Genomic DNA, 22,002 nt, shown 5'->3' with positions numbered 1-22,002 from the left:
ATAGCTTCTTATACTTAGATACATCTTTTACTTATGTTTAACTACTGATAAAATGTTTCACTGTTCCTGTGGTCTAAGATTTCTCTCATTGGTGCTCTTGACTTCATCACCCTAAGGATATCAAAACACTTTAATATCATCTCATTCTTTCTTCAGTTTCAGCCATATAAATGCAGAGGTTGGAAATTTTCAATGATTTCCATATGCTTGCATAGTTCTTTTCATGTGTAATGTTAAGAGATTTTGGAGGGGATAGTCCAAATATGAGACATACCTCTTAATTGTACTCCTTCAGCAAGTTGACTATGTATCTATTGTCTCTTCAGTAAGAGAAGGTCCTATTTTTTCTGAACAAAGTTAATTAAGCCTTGGTGCAGTGCTTGGTACACAGAGATCTGACTTAGAATCTTCCTGTGACTGGAAGACTGATGTGACCACAGTATTTTCCCCTGACCAAAGAGAGGAGAGCCTCAAGCGAGCCCTTGCTTTACAGCTTCGGAGAGTTCCCTTTTGAAATAGGGTGATGGCCTTTAACAGATGGTTACATTTATGTGATAATTTTTTTTAAAAGCAAATGGTTGTAATGAAATTATGTTTTTAGGCCAGAAATATATCTTAATTCCTATGACTTATATGTTTTGTACATTTAAGTATAACACACAGCATTAGGCCAGAGACTTCTGTTCCCTATTTCATATACAAACACAATTGACCAGAGGAGCACTTGATTCCTTCAATTATTGCCCTCTGAATCCAGGAGTGATATGGAGCAAACTAACCAGAAGCAAACTTGATAGAATCATTTGCTCTGCTATAATTTACTTACAACTCTGGAAAACTCAATTACGGAAAAATGAGTGGAACATTAAAATCTTTTTGAAAAAGAGTTTACCACAAAGTTTTATTACCTATATATTTAAAATAGAGAATTCTCACGAACATCTTAGTTTTTTGACTGTAGCTTAAAGTGCTGAGGTTTCACTACATTAAAAAGTGTTATAATTTTAAAGATGTTATATGATTAATTTGGCCTTTACTTGTCTTTAACTTAGCGTTAGGTTATATTTTATTTCAGTTAATGATGGGAAAGAAAGAGCTCCAAGGGAGTGTTAACATAACTTAAAACTTTAAATTGCCACTATATCAAATCATTAAAAACAGTACTTTTAGATAACTGTTATTCTACCTAAAATCTAAACATTGGACAGTACTTAGTTTTATGCCACCTTTGTACTGAGTAAATTTGATATGGTCCTTATGATGGGTGTTTAGTGTCTCTTTTAGCCATATTTAGATCGTATTGAAAATTTGTATTCTGCCTTTCTTTTACCCCTTTCAAAAAACATCCAAATGTTTCATTTTCTTTTAAGGCGAATCAGATATGAGACACTTAGAGACTTTCTTTTTAACAAAAAAGTCTTTCCCCACTTCTCCAAGTGTACCTTTGATAGGTATATTGTTTGACTGTTAGGACAAGAATTATGATAGATACAAACACCATTGAATTTCTTTGTTTTCTGTAGGATAAGAATATAAGAACATAAAACAGAATTTTGTTTTATTATATAGTTCATTATAAAAAGCATGTTAATTTAGTGCTTATATTGAAGTTTTTAAATTTAATGTGAGACATGTTTTCCTTTAATTTTACTGAAGGTCTAGTGTGTGTGTGTACATGCGAGGTTCAGGAGAAATCAGTTTTGAATATTCTCCAGCAACCTTTTTTTTTTTTCCTTATTAAATGTCTGCTATAAATTGTGCTTCTCGAAAGAGGTAGGAAGGAATGTGGAAAAGGAAAGTAGAGAAATTAAAAATCATTTCAATAAAATGCTTTAATTTATGCCTCTGCAGTTAAGCAGTGCTCCTGGTTAACAGAAATACCCTTCAGCTACACAGGATTTTGGAGGGTTGGAGGGCACTCATTTGCACATAAATAGCCATTAACTGATAAATTCCCAGAGGTCTCCTGTTGCATGTTAGTGGTTCTGACCTACTTAGCTAGCTTAAATTTGTTTTACAGAATTATTATAATTCTATCTTTGGTACTTAAACTTTGTGATTAATGCATGCCTCACAATACAATTAAAGTATAATTACACAGTTTTGCAGTTTCCTATTGTGGAGTTACTATTACAAAGATCTGGATTTTGCAAATAGGAGAGTTAAGGTTTCCATATTTATCACTTTTGCCGTTATTAGGTGATTATCTTAAATGGGACCCTTTCATGTCTGAAGAAGGGATTGGAGGGAAGGTGAATCATTATTAAATGTAGCATTTGTTAGCTTGGAAATGATTGGGTCAGCTAATGTGTGGTCATTTTTGCATGCTGTCTGCATTGACATGTCACAGGCATTCTTCCTTAAAACTGTTTTGTGCTTTTCATTGTTGCTTTTTCAAGTGTTTCTGAATTATAGTAGAATCTTCACACCATTTTCTAAGAAAAGTAGTGTTGGGATAAATGTTAGGAAACAGTAGAGAGACACAGTGGGACTCAGGAGATCCAAAATCTGATGCTGACACTTGCTGCTTAGTTATGCAGAACAATTCATGTTCCTGAAGGTTTGTCGTGTTATCTGAAAAATGAGTAGTTTAGACTAGAAAGGATTGGCAAACTAAGGCACTGTTGGTCAGATCTTGTCCATAGCCCATTATTGTATAGCCATAGAGCTTAGGATATTTTTTACATTTTTAAAGAATTGTAAAGCAACAGGAAGAATATGTGAGCTAGACATTGCATCTGTAGACACAGCAACTTAGTCTGGGCAACATAGGGAGATTTAAATGCTTAACCCTGTCTCTTAAAAAAAAAAAAAACAATATGTGGCCAAGCGTGGTAGCTCACACCTGTAATCCCAGCACTTTGGGAGGCTGAGACGGGCAGATCGCGAGGTCAGGAGATCTAGACCATCCTGGCTAACATGGTGAAAACGCGTCTCTACTGAAAATATAAAAAATTAGCCAGGCATGGTGGCGTGCACCTGTAGTCCCAGCTACTCTAGAGGCTGAGGCAGGAGAATGGTGTGAACCTGGGAGGCGGAGCTTGCAGTGAGCTGAGATCGCGCCACTGCACTCCAGCCAGGGCAACAGAGACTCCATCTCAAAAAAAAAAAAAAAAAAAAAAAAGTGACACTGTGCATGGCCCTCAAAGCACAAATATTAAAAAATATATATATATTGCCAGCTCTCTGGCTAGATGTTCTCTAAGGCTTCTCTCAATTGACATTCAGTATTAAATTATAATTATAGTTGATTTTTTTTTTTGACACTGAGTCTCACTTCATAGCCTAGGCTGGAGTGCAATGGCACGATCATGGCTCACTGCAGCCTAAACCTCCCTGGCTTAGGTGGTCCTTTCACCTCAGGCTCCCAAGTAGCTGGGACTACAGGTGCACACCACCATGCCCACCCCCTAACCCCGCCCAATATTTTTAGAGGTAGGGTCTCACTTATTGCCCAGGCTAGTCTCAAACTCCTGGGCTCAAGTGATCCTCCTGCCTTGGCCTCCCAAAGTGTTGGGATTACAAGCATGAGCCACTGTGGCCAGCCCTAGTTGATTCTTTTAAAATGCTGATGTTTTATAGCTCTATGCATTTGTTTGGGGTTTCATTTCTTTCACGTTCACTATTTAGAGTGATCTGTGATGTGATGCCTAATACCTGCCTCTTCAGTGTCCATTATACATCCAGTTAATATTTTCTTAACCATAAGGATGGTAACTGTTTTCTGAAGATTCATAACTTGAAATTTAGGTTTCTGCTGAAAGGAATTCCTAGTAACATTAGATACTAAGATGTCAGTTCTATTGAAGGAGAGGCATGGGGATGAAATGCTTGACTGACTTTGAAACACTTAACAATGTCAGTTTGGAACACTTTGAAAATTTTGTCCTGTTTTATAAAAAAATACAAATACATGCCAAATAATATTCTTTAATAAACTACAGAAACTTTCGATAAATGTTTTCAGAGCATCAGTTAATCTATGCTGCTGTGTTACGGTAGGGTTTGGCATTCCTCACTGTGTCATTGAAAATGGAAAGTATGGGCCACTGTTAAAGTTTGGCTGCCTTTAAGTGGTAGTCAGCTACTACTGCTGGAGAAATTTTGCGTCATATATTGTTTTCTTGTTAATATGCATTAAATATAATGGGCTAAGTAGTTTTAAACCACTTTTATTCAATAGTGTGGGGGGAAATTTAGGCCCTTTCAGAAAAAAGAGATGGTCAGAAATAGCTGGTTTGTAAAGTTGGCATACAATCATCATATTTCTCCAAAGAAAAATTGGTTACCCTGTAATAATCAGTCTAATGAATTCAGAAATTCATTGATTGTCCCAGCTCTGGGTAGATTAGGTAGAGACTTGCTTCAAGGAGTGGAATTTATGAAATGTTTGCTGCATCCAGCAAGCAGAGCTGCTATAATACAGCTGCCTCCTCAGTGGTTTGCTTTGATCCTGTGGAATGAAAGGACAGGAGGATCAGCTCAGGTCTAAATGAGATTACAGCTGGTTCTGCAGCTTATCTGGTCTATTGCCAACTAGTGTGGCTTTGCACGTCCTAAGGGGTTTACAACAGAAACTGTTTATTGAGTATCATCGGTTTACTCAACACAAGCAGGCTAATCCTTCCCAGCCTCAGCATGTTGTAGAATTGTGCAGAAGCCAAACCAAAAGCTGGTGTAGCCAGACCCTCTAGAGCCCTTTGTCTCGCTGTATATTGATTTTTACCTGAGTTAAAGACAGTAAAAAAAATAAATAAATAACCAGTCCTATTGTGAGCAAAAGGTTAATCTTACCTAAAATCTTACAAAAAGCATCTGTTAACCCTAGAAGGGACAACCTCCTTTTTTTGCCTTTTTAGTCAAGTGGGATTTTCTAGTTTCGAATTTTGAAGAACAAGATAAGAAAAACAGCTTAAAAGATCTTGCTAGGCATTCCAAGTTAAATGCTTAAGTCTCTTCTAGTAGTGCAATAACAAAAAGCTTTGTATATGGAATATGGGTGATGTGTTTCTAAGAAGTAAGTTTTTGTTTTATATCCTTTTTGTACAAAGCAATTATTTTTTTGATGTGGCAAACAAAATGCATAAAAACAAGGCTGGAAACCTTAAGGAAAAGAACTCAACTGCCAACATTAATGACCAGTAGTCATCTTACCTGATGATCCCTTGATTAGTAGTATAGTTCTTTAATGAATAAATGTTGGTGATTAAGGGTATTATAAAGATACACCTCTTATAAATAATTCTATGTGTGCTTTAGTCTTATTTTACTATTAGGTACTCTTTTAAGCCTTCAGGTGTAAGAGTTTAATTATTACAGTTAAATCTTGAAAAAGATGGTTTATAGTGAAAAATGCTTTGGAGTCAGATACACCTGGGTTATAATTCCATTTCTATTACTTAGTGGTCAAGTTATTTAACCTCTGAGTCCATTTTTTCATCACCAAACTGTAAATGATATTATTTACTTTACAGTATCTAATAAAACCAAATTAGAAAATAGTAGAAAGTAGTACTGAGTTAATCAGATTAGTCAACGATAAGGTAGTAGCTCAGGAGCCCAAAGGCGTTGAAGATTATATGCATAGGATCCCTCCCATAATGCTAGAAAGGATATTTAGAAGTTGTGTTGCAGCGATCTTGGCAGCTTTGCTCTATATATATAGATCTGAAACATCCATTGCCATATTCAAAGGTATATGATCTCAGGCAAGTGGATATAGAGGTTGCCAGGTAAACATCCTTCTGTTAGTGCACAGGAGTAGCTACTTGAAAAGCCATCTGTATGACATCTATGCTAGTTTAAAATTCCCAGGAAGGCCTGAATAGTAAACTGTTATTTAAGATAGGTAGGTGAGCTCTATTTATGTCCTTTCCAGCTTGAGTGATTACTCAGTTGTTTAGTACACAGCAAAATATACATAAATATTGTCATCTGTGTTAAGTGCTAAGTAAAAGACAAAGGTATGTTATAAGAAGAATACAGTGGTCTCTTGGTTTACTTTCTCCTAATTGGCAGTGAACATGTGTCGTCTGCTATATGTAAGCACAAAAATGTTACTATGGAAACATTTATAGGCTTTCTAAAAGTATTGTTCGAGGGAATCAGCTAAGACTGATATTTATCTTAAACACATAGCTTGTCCAATATTTAACCTAATGGACAAGATGTGTACCACTTGAAAATGTAATATTTATCCAATCATTTCTATTCTATCAATCTAGGCTCTAAAGCAATGTATTGCACTCACAGAATAATAAATTTTTAGTGAATTTGGAGATAAAGGCTACTGGTGGTGATTGCTTAAACTATTTTTGCTCGGTCACCTGAATGGTGCAAATCAAAGCATTTTGTCAGACTGTGAGAAGTTTCACCTAGATATTGCTTCCCACACATGCGGGTCACCATATAAATTACATTCATGGTTTTACAGCATAGCTGGTGCTGGAAGTTAAATTGATGCCCAGTGGTGGAACTCGTAAAACATTTTCCTGTTAACACGACCAGGCAGAGTTGACATTGTTGATGGTGGGTTCGATCTAATAAACTATTGGTTCTAACAGTGATTTTTACTGTGTTTCAGAGATGATGATGATACAAGTTTAGTGATCCAGCAATTCTTCCTAAATGACAGAAAATTAGCTCTGCTGTTTATATTACCAAATGCTGGCAAGAGTAAGAGTAAGGGGTGATTGAAGCCTAACGTAACCACATGTTCTGAAAGATCATGAATTATGGGAACAAGCTCTTTAACTCAGTGTATACCTTCTTCATAAAGAAAAACTGATTTTTCTCAAAAGAATGTATTATATATTATCTGTTGGAAGTACTTTATTATTACATTATTATTCAAATATGTAGGCTGTGTCCACCTTTCACACTCTTTTACACAGATGTTTTAAGCTGATTATTGTTTCTGAAAGGAAAGCAGGTTTACATTTTGGTTACCTGTTTTTCTCTGTGTTTTTTAAAGTTACTTATAAGGACTTTAAGCTTTATCAAAGATTTTTAATTTTGAACTACAGCAACAGTCAATCTAAACATTTTATTCCCATAAGAGTAACTTTCAGGGGTTAATTTCTAGGCAGTTACAAACAATGGGTACTGTCTTAAGATTTATTTTGAACTACTTTTGCTTTGTTCATAAAGCTTTATGAAACTGTCTTCTTTGAAAGTAAATTTTTTTTCCAATTTCTAGTTAAAATTCACAGGATGTTAACAAAGCCCTGCTCTTTTATCAGTGTAAGCAAGTATCTTTCCATTTCTTCCTTTTTTGACATTGTATCTGCTCCTGTAGCACTGTTGCACATTTGTACTGAATTGGTGATCTTTTTGTAGTTTTGTTCCATTTTATGAGATATCACAGATCTTTTACTCACCACTTTAACATTTCTTATCCCAGCATAGGCATGGATTTTTTTTTTTCATCAGGAGATGAGCTTTTTTTTGATGTGCAGATAAATGTTTTCAATGGTGCTACGCAGATGAAACCTGTCATGTACAAATAGCATGTATCAAGCCCTAAGCATGCAGAACCAGATAAATCGGTTCATTTGCTGAAGCCTTGCAAAAAGAAATTAGTGCTATAATAAAAGCCTTTGAGGCTCTCAGCCCTAATAATGGAGCTTTATAATAAACCCCACAGATCATTGACTCAATGGATAATCTTTTAGGAAAACTTTTTCCCCTCCTCTATCTTTTCCTCCCTTTTAAAGAACTACAGTAAAAGTGGTAAGTAGCATCTCTATAGGGAGTGTATGTGGTATGAAACTACGTATCTGGAAAACCATAATTTAAAATTAAGAAATTTATTTACTGCTAAATATGAGATTATTCTAAACGAGCTTATACTTTTTGATGCTTTTCATAATTGATCTTAAACATTTATTAGTCACTGCTTTTTCTACACAGAATTCATATTAAGCATTCCTCCTAAGTTAGTGCATTTTGTACATGAGGTTACAGTTGGATTGTTGAGTACAATAGAGGCACAGAGTGAGGAGATCAAAATAAGGCAGAAGAGGATTCAGGGAGAGAAATTGAGAGGAGGCATTCAGCTTGTACTTAGAAGTATTTTTAAAGTGGTAGAAAGTAGAAGAAAGGGGATGGGGCTTATACACATTTATGTATACACAAAACTTTACACATAATTTCAAGGAGTTTGCAGATTTCTAAATATTATATATGTACTGCAGGTTTAGCACTATATTGCAATGGTGACTAGACTGTTATTTCCGTTAGAGTTTGGTTATACTTTTGATGAAGAAACATTTTAAAAAATATCCCTAGGTACTTTTTGACTCTTACTTGACTGAGTTTTGAAATCCAAAAAGAAAAAAAAAACAACTAGTCACTATTGGAGCTGATGATGAGGTTTGTAGATCCATTAATGCAATTGGCAATGGTCACTAGTTTCTGGTTGTATAATTTACTGCATTTTTTGAGTGTGAGAGAAATATTGAGGATGCAGAATGCTTAAGAGGTTTTAGAAAAATTATTTATCAAAGAACACTACTTTTTCTAGTGCATTAGCTATTGTAATTATACATTGGTACAATCTGTTCACATAGAATTGGATTTGATTTAAATGGAGGTGAGGGGAAGAGACGGGACATTTTCAATATTTATTGATACACATAGTCCATTAAGGTAAATTATAGGGCAAATTTCACTGTGACAGGAACATTTGGGTTGATGTAGTTAATAATCAGTCAACATTACCATTAGACCCTTTATTTATAAAAATTTATTATCAACAATTAGGAAAAATGCTCACAAATGGAATTCAGCCCTAGCTTACTTACTGTGGAATAGCTGGCCTCAAAAATCTTTGGCTCTTTACTTTTAATAAAATGACTCCAAATTTCTTTTTTGAAACAACGCACGTTCCCCCACATAGCATATAGCCACTAACCACATGTAAAATGTGGTAGAATGATTGCAGTTGTCATTAGAGGGTAGCAGTGACTGTGTACTACTGTTTTCGAAAAAGACTGCTGGGATGGTGAGAGCTAAGCTAGTTTTTAGAGGATAGTTTTATTAATTAGCTTTAAAAGGTGGTCTCCATAGGTTCATAAACATAATACCTTACATCTAGGGAAAACTAAAATGAAGCTTTTGAAAGCAGCAAGAACTGAATAAAGTTTATTGAGAGTAAATATAATAATATACATAAAATGTCTCAGCATATGTTTGATATAGGTGTTCTGTGCTGGATAGGTAGAAAAATAAAGTCGTTTTTCTAAAAATTACCCTTACCTCTGAAATTCATTTGTCCTGAAACCAGTCCAGAATTTGTTAGATTGTTGGGAATGGCTTCTAGGAGACTTAAAACAGCTATTTTGTCTAAGTCTGCTTTGTACTATTGTAGATACTACCATGTGGTTATATTTCTAATAAAATTCTTTGTTCCTCCCACCTCCCACCCCAGCCTTCCCAAGTGTGAATTCCTTTAGGTCAGGTCTGCATCTTTTTCATCTTTGAATCTCTAATTCCTACATAGTGCTTCTTATATGCCCTACAGAGCATAATAAACTGTGTAATAACATAGTGGGTAAAACACCACAACAGCAATCCTTTTATTATGCTTACAGATTCTGTAGGTCAGGACTTTGAAAAGCCAAGGGCAGCTCTTATCTGCTCTACCATGTCTGGAGCCTCAGCTAGGATGATTCAATGTCTGGAAGTAACTCTAATTCAGTGTCTGTGAGTAACTCTAAAGGCCGAGACTAGAACAGCTGAAGCTGGAGGATCCAGTTCCTAGATGGCTTCTTCTTCAGTAATACATCTAGTTTCTAAGCTAGAATGGCTGGTGGACAAGCTTAGCTGGAACTGTTGACCTGAGTGCTGCCTGTGGCCCCTCGAACAGGGTATTCTCAGGGTCATTGGACTTCCTACACTGCATTTCAGGGCTCTAAAAGTGAGTATCCCCAGCAAACAAGGCAGAAGCTTTATGGCCTTTTATTACCAAACCTTATAGCCACATAGTGTCATGTCTGCTGTGCTCTATTGGTCAAATCAGTCACAAGATATCTCAGAATCAAGAAGTGTCAAAGAATTTGTGGCCATGTTTTAAAAATTACACGTTTTCCAGCAAATAGTGGAATAGCCAAAGCAAGACAAAGATAGAGATGGGGGGTGGGGGAGGATTGGGAGGAGGAAGAAAATTAAAGATTGTGAGGTGTTCTTAATATCTTAGTAATTATTGGCTCCAGTGCTGCTAAGTTAGATAGATTGGTGGTCTCTTCCAAAATGAAAATGAGGGCATATTCTGTAAGTATTTTGTTCACACTGTTGCTTATATTCTAATTTTCTTTTTTAGTCACTAATTCCTAACTGCCCCCCGGCCTGGCCTCATTCTTTTTTCTTCTATGAGAATTCAATACATAACATTTTGGATAAGATCTAGTGCATGTGTGCTTGCTCCATTATACCCTATCCATTTACATTTGAAGAGGAAGATAATTGTATTTGAAATCCCAAAGACCAGTATAACAACTTCACATATTTTATAAGGCATGTACATTTTGTTGTGAGATTGTTTTCAGAGATTATCTCACCTCCGAGTGCCTTTAACCCCAAGGACAAAGATCCTGGACCTTAACTAGTGGTCCTACCCACATGATACTCTGGTAGTAGACAAACTTGGAGACTGACTAGCTTCATATTCAGCCATAATCTCCCCCTCTTTTACTTTCATTCATTACCTTGTACCCACACACTTGCTATTAAATTTGAAGGATGAGTTCCTGGAAATGGGAGCCCTAACTGAATACAAGCAGTGCAAGTTGTCACAATCAGATGATGATCATTCTCCTGTTCTTTTAGAAATTCCTAAGCTACGATGACGTCTGTAGTTCCTTATAGTTATAATGCCAAAGGATGTACCCAAGCCTTAATTGTGGCCTTTACCCTCAACCATTTCCTTGAAGGCATCTTGTGATGCTGTAAAACTTAAATTTTAACATCCAGCATGAAAATTTTTCTTTTTTTTGTGTGTGTTAACTTCAGGACTATAACTTGTTGGTCATAATGTTGATGCTTATAGGTGAAGCTGATGCTTATGGATTAGCACTGATGCTTATGGGTAGCTCTGCCCATGCTCACTTTTATTAGATGAGAGCATAAGATAACACTCAAGCATTGGCAAAAGTATAGATATAGATATACAAATGTATAGATATAATTATATATCTATATATGTGTAGTATGTTGTAATGAGTAGTTATAGATTTGTATATGTACAAAGTCACACTGCACATACTCATCAGGTTGGGTTTTTTAAATGAAAATATTTCAGAGACAACTAGCATTGTAACATTAGCATGGTGCATTTAAAGAGGATGTTTAAATGTATAAATGTATTAGGCAATCCTTATAAGCATTAGATTATCTGGGAACAAACCATGAGGAATATATATGTTGGATATATAAGTTGGTTTTCTCTCATTTCCAGCTACCTTAAAGACTTTACATGTGGCTCTAACTTTTTGAGATGGCATGATCCTCCACGACCTGTTCCTTATAAATACTATAGTTACATTATACAAATGTGTAGTTACATTGTTCTTTATCAATACTACAGTTCCTTATCAATACTATAGTTACTGGCGCTTGACTAAAGATAATACCATCTACTAGTAATACCACACTGTTTGTGAATCCCTTCATGTACCGTGCAATTTCATGTCCCTATGCTTTACTCATATTATTTTAACTTTCTGCAACTCTATTATTTTAACTTTCTGCAACTATATTATTTTTTCAATTAACTAATATGACTTCTGTAACAGGTAATGGCATGTCTTCTCCAGGAAGTCTTCTTCAAATCCTGTTTTTTACTCTTTACATACCTCTGTCTCAGCACTTAACTGTATGTTCTTTGAAAGGAAGGACTATATTTGATAGCATCTAATACAATGCCTCATGTAATTAACAGACATTGACATGTTCATTAAGATGGTTTGAACTATTAGATAGAATGATTCCTGAGTCTGATTGTACTCTTCGACTCTAGGTCCAGATTTCCAAAAACGTTTTCGATAGTGTTACTTCAATTTTCTGTTTTCATATCAAATTATATCCCCCCTGTTATAATTAACTGTCCCTCGTAACTTTCAGTTTTTCTCCCCCAAAATTTGGCAATGACAGGCTGCTCTTTCCTTTCCCTCACAAAATGCGAAATAATTAGTGTTGGCTTTTTCCTTCATAAAGTAACTCAAAATGCACATTAGCTCTTACCTGGATGTTTACAGAAGCTTCTTAATTAGTCTCTTTTATCTTTAGTCAGTTCTTATTCTGACCCATTCTGTTTGCCATTACCTGATTAATCTTTCCCAAAGCACTTTTTTCATTATATCACCCTCCAGTTCAAAATCCTTCAGTGTCTTCTTACCACTTTAAGAATGAAGTCTTGATTTTTCTTTTAACAGCAGGATTAACCATTTTTGTATCTCTAGCATCAGACATAGTGACTAGCACTGAGTAACTTCTGAAGTGAATGAAGAAAACATATGACTGAACAAATGGAACACCATTTCTATTCTTAAATTTATTGCCTTCCAATGCTACTATAAAAATTCTCTATTATAATCAAAGTGGTTACTTTTTTTTCATTCTTCAAACACCTTGTTCTTTTATATATTCCTTTTAAGATGTAAATTATATTACACTTCTGCTTTTGTGGCTTGTTATCCACTTTGATTTTATCCAAAGTCCTTACATGGCTTACAAGATCTTACATGATCTGGAACCCTGCCACCTCTCCAATTCATCTGCTGTTCATCTGTCACCCATTGTACTTCAGCCACCTTGGGACTCCTGGTTGTTGTTCCTTGAGTCTGTGAAACTGTGCCAGGCCCAGCACCTTTGCACTTTTTCTTCTCACTGGAATATTCTTTCCCATATACCTGTGTGTTTCCCTCCCTTACTTATTTAGTTCTTTGCTCAAATGTCACCTTAAAAGGTGTTTCCTGATCATTGAACAAGTACAATGTTCTTGTACAAAGTTCTATCAATCATCATCCCCATACTATGATTTCTTTTTTATACATAAAGCTCACCACAGGTTGAGGTATTACATGTTTGTATGTTTAATTATCTGTCTCTCATTAGAATATAAGTTCCAGAGGGCAGAGACTTTGTCTGTTTGCTAGTTTTGTACCCTACTGCTTAGAACGTATGCTGTATGTGTTGAATTAGAGAGTAAGTGATTTGATTTTATATACCTTTGTGTTTTTACTTTCCTCCTTTTCACCTAAACACTCCTTACCTATCCTTTGACAATCACTTCCACGCCCATTTTCTTGTGCTTCCCCCCAAAGGTTTTTCTCCTCTGAGTTGGTAAAACAATCTTATACTTTGTTTTGCACTTATATCTATAGAGTAAAGGAGTAGTTTTCAGTCCTCCTCCATGACAGGATTATGTATGATCTTGTTACTTAGTCTGTGAACTGCTAGTTGCATGGCCATTTCCTTATCTGTTGCAGGAATTAAATAGGGCCTATTCAATAAATGAAATAATTATTGATCAGAAAATCAAAGATTGTTTATTGAAAATATATATGCCAGATCTATTCTAAGTGTTTGGCCTTTATTAATTTAATTCTGTAGGTACTATTATTACCCTCTTTTTTTTAGATGAGGAAAGCCAAGAAGGTGACTACCCACAGCATGGTCCACCATGGGATAGCAGCATCTGCCTGATAGAAATGTAGACCCTCGGCCAGGCATGGTGGCTCACACCAAGAATCCCAGCACTTTGGGAGGCTGAGGTGGGCAGATCTCGAGGTCAAGTTATCAAGACCATTGTGGCCAACATGATGAAACCCCGTCTTTACTAAAAATACAAAAATTAGCGGGGCTTGGTGGCATGCACCTGTAGTTCCAGCTACTCGGAAGGCTGAGGCAGGAGAATTGCTTGAACCCGGGAGGTGGAGGTTGCAGTGAGCTGAGATGGCACCACTGCACTCCAGCCTGGCACCAGAGCGAGACTCTGTCTCAAAAATAAACAAATGAGGCCGGGCACGGTGGCTCATGCCTGTAATCCCGCACTTTGGGAGGCCAAGGTGGGCAGATCACGAGGTCAGGAGATCGAGACCATCCTGGCTAACACGGTGAAACCCCGTCTCTACTAAAAATACAAAAACATTAGCTGGGCGTGGTGGCAGGCGCCTGTAGTCCCAGCTACTCGGGAAGCTGAGGCAGGAGAATGGTGTGAACCCAGGAGGCGGAGCTTGCAGTGAGCCGAGATCGTGCCACTGCACTCCAGCCTGGGTGACAGAGCGAGACTCCGTCTCAAAAAATAAATAAATAAATAAACAAATGAAATGTAGACCCTCAGACCAACTGCATCAGGAATTAAAAACAAATAGTAAATATTATGATTAGGCCCAATGCTGAAGATGCAGAAAGATCTTTAGTGAGGCCAAGACATTAGTATTTGTAGAAGGATGTACAGATGATTTTGGTGGTAGTCAACATTGGGAACTACTTACAATAATAACAAGGAAGTGAATCCTTGTTACTACTGTGTTATAAAATACAGTGAAACGTAACTGAAAAACTTAAGTAATTTTATACTCATAATCATCTACAAAGTCAAGACTAATGAAAATATGAGGGTAAATTCTAAAAATGATGACTTTTTACTGTTATGTTTTCATACCAGTGCTAGTTACCGTTTTTGGTACATGGGCAAGCAACTTCATTTTAGGCACTTCACCGCCGTTATTGTATATAAGACAGCATTATTATAGGCATGCTTGGTTTGCTAGGTTCATCACTGGATTCCTGATTTGTTGTTCTTTCCCAGTCTTGCAAATTAACTCAATTTTGGGGCATAGGAAAATTTTAAATTATCACACATCGTTGACCTTTGGAATCCCTATAGAGCCTGGCACTTCCCAGAAGTATTAAACTTTTAATGTGTATGCATCTGGTATATCACCTGGGATTGGCTGTTACACTACTTTATAACTACCTTTATTAAGAACTTACATATGAATGAGTGAATACAGCAATGTGACATTTGGAGCATGTATTATTTATTCGTGTAGTAAAATGATATTTGAGGCAGCCGTAGCATAGTGATTATGAATTGGGGCATTGAAGCTAGACTGTTTGGGTTCAAATCCTGGCTCTACTGCTTACTAACAGCATGACCCAAGCAAATTACTTATCCTTTCTGTACTGAGATTCCTTGTCTATGAAATGAGGACAATAAAGTACCTACAGATTAAATTAGTTATTAAAGGCCAAACACTTAGAGTAGGGCTAGTATATATATTATCATTAAACAGTTTTTAATTCTCTGGTCAACAATAATACTCTTTATTGAATATGTCTTATTTAATTCTTGCAGCAGATGAGGAAATGACCATCCAACTGCTAATTGGCAAAATAGGATGTATATTTTAGTATGTCTGTCTCCAAAGCTTGTATCTTTCTAGTGATGCTCGAATGCCTCTAAGAACATGTTTATTAGGATTTAGAAGCAGTAGTGCATATTGTCTTGCCTTATAGTCTATGAAAGCGCATATTATTTTCCTTGTCTACAAAGTACTTTTACCTAAATGCTGTGACTTTAATGCTTTAGCAGCTCCATAGAGGATAGTAGGGCATTATTTCCATTTAACAGATGAAAAACTGAGGCTTAGTAGTTTTCCAGAGTCACAAGCTGATCTTTTCTTAGACAAGAGCTCATTTGAAGAATTATCCTTGCATCTCAAGGAGCCCTTTTTTTCTCTGTAATTATATGTGACGGTAAGCATCATTGCCACTGCTGTGCTTTATCATCAAAACAGTCAACAAACTCTTTGCTTTGATTTCACATATTCATTCATTAATCCATCCATCCATCCATCCATCCACCCATCCACCACCTACTCACCCCCTCCTCCACATATGCACAGACACACAGATGTACTGGGGCATCTGTTACATGGGGGCATTGCAAAGTATGCTTGAGTTGCTACTTGCCAGCCTGGTTTCTCACTGATAATTTGGGCATGCATAGGATTGGGGCTCAGGATTGAAACTACCATTATCTCAAATTGAGGCTTTGTAAAAGTCTCTTCATACCTAGAAGCTGTTTGTTGTTTTTTCTCAATTTTTTGAAGACAAGATTGGATTAGATGATTTTTTGGGTAACTTCCACTGTTTAAATTTCAGGGTTTTTTTGTTTTTTGTTTTTCTGATAATGCCATTACCTTAGTTATGTTATATTCTTCCTGGATAATAAGGCAGAGTAAGCCCTGTTTCACAGATACAGGCAAGTATGACAAGAGGATTCAGTGTCTAAGGTTTTTTAGTGAGTTTAGCTGAAGCTAAAAATGGTTATAGAGTGTCCTGATTCCCATTTAGTTTTCCATCAGATCAATAAAATACTTGGAATAATTACTCATAGTGGTTTGGAACAACTTTTTGACTTAAAATTTTCCATTATATTTTTCACTAATAAAGATTTTTTTAAAGTTACCATGTTTGCAGTAGAGTTAAAAGAAGAATTCAATTATTGCTGTTAATCCTTACTGGTCATATTTATTATATTATGCTTTTTCCATGTGATGAAAGTCCATCAATAGACAATTTTAATTTTCCTTAAACTTTGAGGCATCATGTATTAGAAATAATTAATATACAACTGTGAATACCAGGAAAGTGATATATAGGATGTCATACCTTATTCTACAACAGTTACAGGAGAAACAATGGTATGCCAAGATTGGAAGCGAAAATTATAAGCAGTGGTCCAGTAAGTGTTCCCAGAAGCCTGCCTAAGTTACTAGGGAGGAGCAGAAACTGAGAGACCAGACTGGCAGGTAGAAGTTTCAGGTACAGGGTTCCATGCCTCTCATATGATAGATGCCTCAATAAATTTGTGTGTCTGTGGGGGATAAGGTATCTGTGGGAGTAGAGAGGTGGGGGCAAAATGGATAAGTAAAGATGAAATCAAAGCAAGAAGTAGCAGACAGATAAAAACAGGAAATCTTGGAAAGTGGAGCAAAAGAGCAGTCAGATGAAAGAATCAGGAAAATACTTGAAGATAATGAGGAAAGCTAAAGGAGGCAGGGTAACTGAGCTAAAATAGAAATGTAGGAACACCTGGATAATTGGTATGTGAAAGTGTGGGTGTTTATATAGTGTAATGATAGACTTCTAAAAACTTTCCAGAATGTTATTTCTTGTGGTCGTCACAATAACCCTGTTAGGTGGCTATAGCAACAATTGTTCCTATTCTTGACTCTAAAGAAAACAGCGAGTTGGGAGGTTACTTGTTTTTCCAAAGCCACACAGCTCTGGATAGCTATGCTAATAACCATGTTTATTACCCAGCATAGTTACTCCTTTTGTCTCAATTTTCTCATATATAAGATTTGAATAATAATTATGTCTACCTCATAGGATGAGAAACGATGCTTATAAAACACTTTGCATGGTGCTGGCCTCATAGTAAATACCAATAAATGCTGGATGTTGCTGTTATTTCCACCATGAGAGCTGCAATTTTCATAACTTGACATTCAGCAATTTATTTTCTACTATACTGTATTGTATCTTTTATAACATAAGAGGGCTAGTTACATGTGTGTATTTCCTTATCTGATCTTATATTTTCAAACTGATCTTAACGTGAAATCTGTCTTTACTCAAGTAAAACAATTGCCAAGTGTTGGGAGATCCTACATCCTTGTGTTGTGTCTTTTAGTTTCTGACCAGAAATCACATATTTTTCATTTTATGCAAAAAATCAACTTTCATATTTCTACTCTTTCTGTTGAAGAAGGGAAATAATGCCTCATAAAACAGCCATCACCTAGAACTATATTACGTTCTTTATAATATTTTATGTATGTTTTGTGTTTTCTTTTACATTGTTACCTCTAGTGACAGAGCTTCTTCTTTGCATTTTTGTAAATATACCTTCAGCATATATGCAGTGGTCACATCTAATATAATTTATTTTTCAGTAGTCTGTATAATTAGTTTTCTGGTTCAAACATGTGATTTTAAAAAATTACCGGTGACTGCAAGGGATATTTCTAGCTATTTGGCTATAGTGCAAAAATTTGGTTCTTCCTTCAGACTTCTATTGCAGTACACCCTTGGGATTTCCTGTATTTGTCACTCACTGATTTCTTTATGCTTAAATAAATTATTACTATAAAGTCTTAAACAACTTGGTTCTGGTTTAAAATAGCAGGTAATCATTTCTTCTTATCCAGACTGAAAAAGCTTGAACATTCAAACTGTTGAGCAAAAAGCATTTTGCATATTCCAGGGGATATTAGCTTCTTTTCAAATCCAAAAACATTTGAAAATATGGGTGCACATTTCCAAAACAAGCATGGTTTGGGGTCAGTGTCTTACCCTTAGTTGAAACTTGTCTTTGCTGTTTTAACTCAACCTTGGAGGATGTAATCTATAGCTTTAAAATTTTTTACCTCACAATGGTTTTATTTTATTTTTTTAATTAATTATTCTTTTTTTTTTTTTTTTTTTTTTGAGACAGAGTCTCGCTGTTGCCCAGGCTGGAGTGCAGTGGTGCAATCTCAGCTCACTGCAACCTCTGCCTCAAGCAATCCTCCAGCCTCAGCCTCCCAAGAAGCTAGGACTACAGGCACATGTCACCACGCCCGGTTAGTTTTTTGTATTTTTAGTAGAGATGGGGTTTCACCATGTTGCCCAGGCTGGTCTTGAAATCCTGAGCTCAGGCAATCCATCCACCTCAGCCTCCCAAAATGCTGGGATTACAGTTATAAGCCACTACACTCGGCATTTTTTTTTTTTTAAACCTAATGGATTCAGAACTTTCAGTCCTATCCCCACATTAGCTCCTAGTTATACTCCCTGGTACCTCAACATTTGTTCTGGAGAGGTCAAAGGTGGTTCACATTTGTTGGCCTTTCTCATTATTGCCTTGAATACATGTTTTCTAGCATCTCTTCTTAAAGTCTTTCCTAATGTTAGAATTCTGATGTTGCTCCTGGCCCTTCAAAAGACACAGCTACATGTGACTTTTCCAGCCCCTTTTCTTAAGCTTTCTGAAATTCTTTTATTTATTTATTATTATTATTATTTTTTTTTGAGAAAGTCTTGCTCTGTCAGCCAAGTTGGAGTGCAGTGGCACAATCTCGGCTCACTGCAACCTCCACCTCCTGGGTTCAGGCAATTCTCCTACCTCAGCCTCCTGAGTAGCTGGGATTACAAGCGTGTACCATCATGCCTGGCTAATTTTTTTGTATTTTTATTAGGGATGGGGTTTCACCATGTTGGTCAGGTTGGTCTTGAACTCCTGGCCTCAAGTGATCCACCCTCCCTGACCTCCCAAAGTGCTGGGGTGAAATTTCTTTAACCTAAGTAGAAAAAGAAGATAATTTGTCAATGTTTAATTCACTTAAAACTCATGTGTGTGTAGGTGCATAAGGGTGCATGTCTTAGTGTGTAAAAAGAAAAGTGGGCTTCAGAGTCAGATTTAAGTTCAGATGATGAGGCCAGCCCTTTCTAGCCGTGTGACCTTTGGGCATATTTAGCTTTCCTACCGTTAGCTTCATCATCTATAAAGAGGATTAATGATACCTATCTCATAGAGATGTTCCGATTTTAAAAGATTTTAATTAATTTAAAGAATTTCTAGCACATACATAGAGGTCACTCAGAAATGTTACTCCTTCCTAGGGAATAGGTTTTAGTTAGTAAATAAAATGGCTTTTTTATAAATGGTGAGCAAAATCCATCCTACTCAAGTACCATAAGTTATTTATTGTCTTTTGAAACCAATATACTTTGAAAAAGCTATAAAGGGCAGTAGAAATGGTGGTATTATTTTACATGGATTCCACTGTGTAGAAATGTACTCTGAACTTTGCTATGTTGATATAGGCAGTTGAGTTAGTTGCCAGATGGATTTTAATGGTTTGTTATTTATCTCACTCTAAGATAAAGGAACTGAAATGGTTCTCTAGCCACTAGTTCAAGTTGAAAGCTTCTCAAGAAGTTTTTACAGAGAGGACATAGCAGATATTTGGTTAGCTTTTATGAGAATTCATTACTGTATACTCTTTCCCCAGTCATTTGTTCACTTGTTTTTTCAGTATTTCATGTAGTATTAAGTAACATCCCATAATTTTCCAGGAATTCCAATGTAAAGGGGCTCAAGGCCCTAATGTTATACAATTTATACTTAGAATTTTTACTCACTCTTGGGTAGTTAGGCGAAATATTCTAAGATGTGATCTTATAACCAGCTTGATCTTTTTGTGGGATTGCTTTAGATACAGTGCTAGTTCTGTGTTTTGTATAGTTCTTTCATGTATCCACTTCCCCTAAACTGTTTAAAAACATCAAACATCTTTTTTAAAGTACTTAATTATTTTTCTTAGTGGAATGCTATCTCTATTAAAGGAAGTCTTCTCCATCATTTCCGTTGGTTATTTTTTGCTGCTTTCTGTATAATTGAAAAAAAAAAGCAAATGTAAATGTATCCATGCATTTATGTCTACTCAGTTGATCTGGCAGTAATATAAACAGAAACAGGAATAATAGCATGGTTGTACACTTAGTTTTAAATAATCATATTATCAGTGGGTGCACAACATAAATGCCTTCTGTTCCACGTCACTAAGAAGATCTCTTATTTCCCTCTCTTTGGTAACCTCAATTTCCTGCACATGTTTCTATTAAGGTCTAGAGATATCTAAATTTTCGATTGAATTAATCAGCAAAGGTGAGTAAATGATTAATCAAAATTTGAGGCAGTATCGAATTATGTTTTATTATTTTATGAAGAGTAACTTGTTATTGTATATTATTGCCTACCAAGTGAGAATGATTATGAATCTTTTGGGACCAAAGTAGTAAGATTGTATCTAGCATAGTTTTGTCTACTACACAAGGCCTGTGTCTTCTAAACAAGGAAAGTATTTTAATTTAAAATACCACACATAAGCCAGATATACTTACCTTCCTCTTGGTACATCCATATCCTAAAGCCCTCAGGAGAAAAGGGTTTAAAAAATTGTTTTCATGTCTAGATTTTAAGTAAAAATCACTTGTCATGTGTGAGTTGCCAAATGCAGACCTTCATTCTGAAGCTGCCTCTTTCTCATTTGGATCTGACATATTAAAAAGCATATAATTAATGGTTGACATTAGTAATTAACATTAACTTTATGATGCTTAATATGCCATCATTCATCTATCAAACAACCAGAAATGCATAATGTCCTGGCATAAAGGTTTTAATTATATAAAATGTTTCTCATATGATATAAATGGAAAAAGCTCAAAATGTACTTTAAGAAGATTTTTGTAAGCATTTGTTAAGGGTGTTAGCTGTATTTTTATTTCTTTTTAGGAGTATGCATCAACAATTGTGTCAGGAACTTCAAAGGGACAATGTGGACCTATTTGTACAGCCTTCATTATCAGCTAAAGAGCGCCACCTTGCTGCAGTTGCCAGTGCACTGTGGAAACATTTCTTTTCATTTTTGAAGAGTCAGAGAATGTCACAGGTAGTGCCTTTCTCACAGCTTGTGGATGCAGCTGCAGGTCAGCATTAATTATTAATTTGCTAATTTCTCTTTTTGCAGACTCTTTGTCAGTATTTTCCTTTATTTTCTTAGTAACAAACTCTTGTATAGCAAACATTTTGTCAGCCAGAAAGATGAAACAAATTACGTATTAATAAATTGGGATCCTTTGGCTTATTTATTACTAAAAATTAAATGATTATTTACTAAAAATAAGATAATTTTCTATCCTGAAAATATTGAATGTACATAAGCTTTTCTTATGCATGTAATATTTTGGAAGGTAAACTAGCATTTGATTACATGTGATTCAAGTAGTTTATTTTCAAATTGTATGAGCAGATATATAGGTATAAGATGAAGTTAATTTGTGTAAAGAGCAAAAGAAGATAAAATAAATACCACTACAACCCCAAGAGGATGAGATCAGAATGACATTGAATATATAGGATGTTATTGTTCTGACTTCTAC

At 35.8% G+C, this 22,002-nt stretch overlaps 1 protein-coding gene across 1 annotated transcript in view; it reads left to right on the top strand.

Moving 5' to 3' along the window:
- MMS22L (MMS22 like, DNA repair protein) overlaps window positions 1-22,002 on the top strand; it is a 145,758-nt gene that overhangs the window by 75,698 nt on the left and 48,058 nt on the right. The window contains exon 15 of the mRNA XM_030809481.1: window positions 21,356-21,549. Within this exon, the coding sequence (XP_030665341.1) occupies window positions 21,356-21,549 (194 nt within the window). The remainder of the gene's footprint in view (window positions 1-21,355; window positions 21,550-22,002) is intronic.

Source organism: Nomascus leucogenys, chromosome 3, assembly GCF_006542625.1.
Source record: "Nomascus leucogenys isolate Asia chromosome 3, Asia_NLE_v1, whole genome shotgun sequence".
NCBI lineage: Eukaryota > Metazoa > Chordata > Mammalia > Primates > Hylobatidae > Nomascus > Nomascus leucogenys.
The sequence above is the reverse complement of the archived record's forward strand: the minus strand, read 5'-3'. Positions and strand labels throughout refer to the sequence as shown.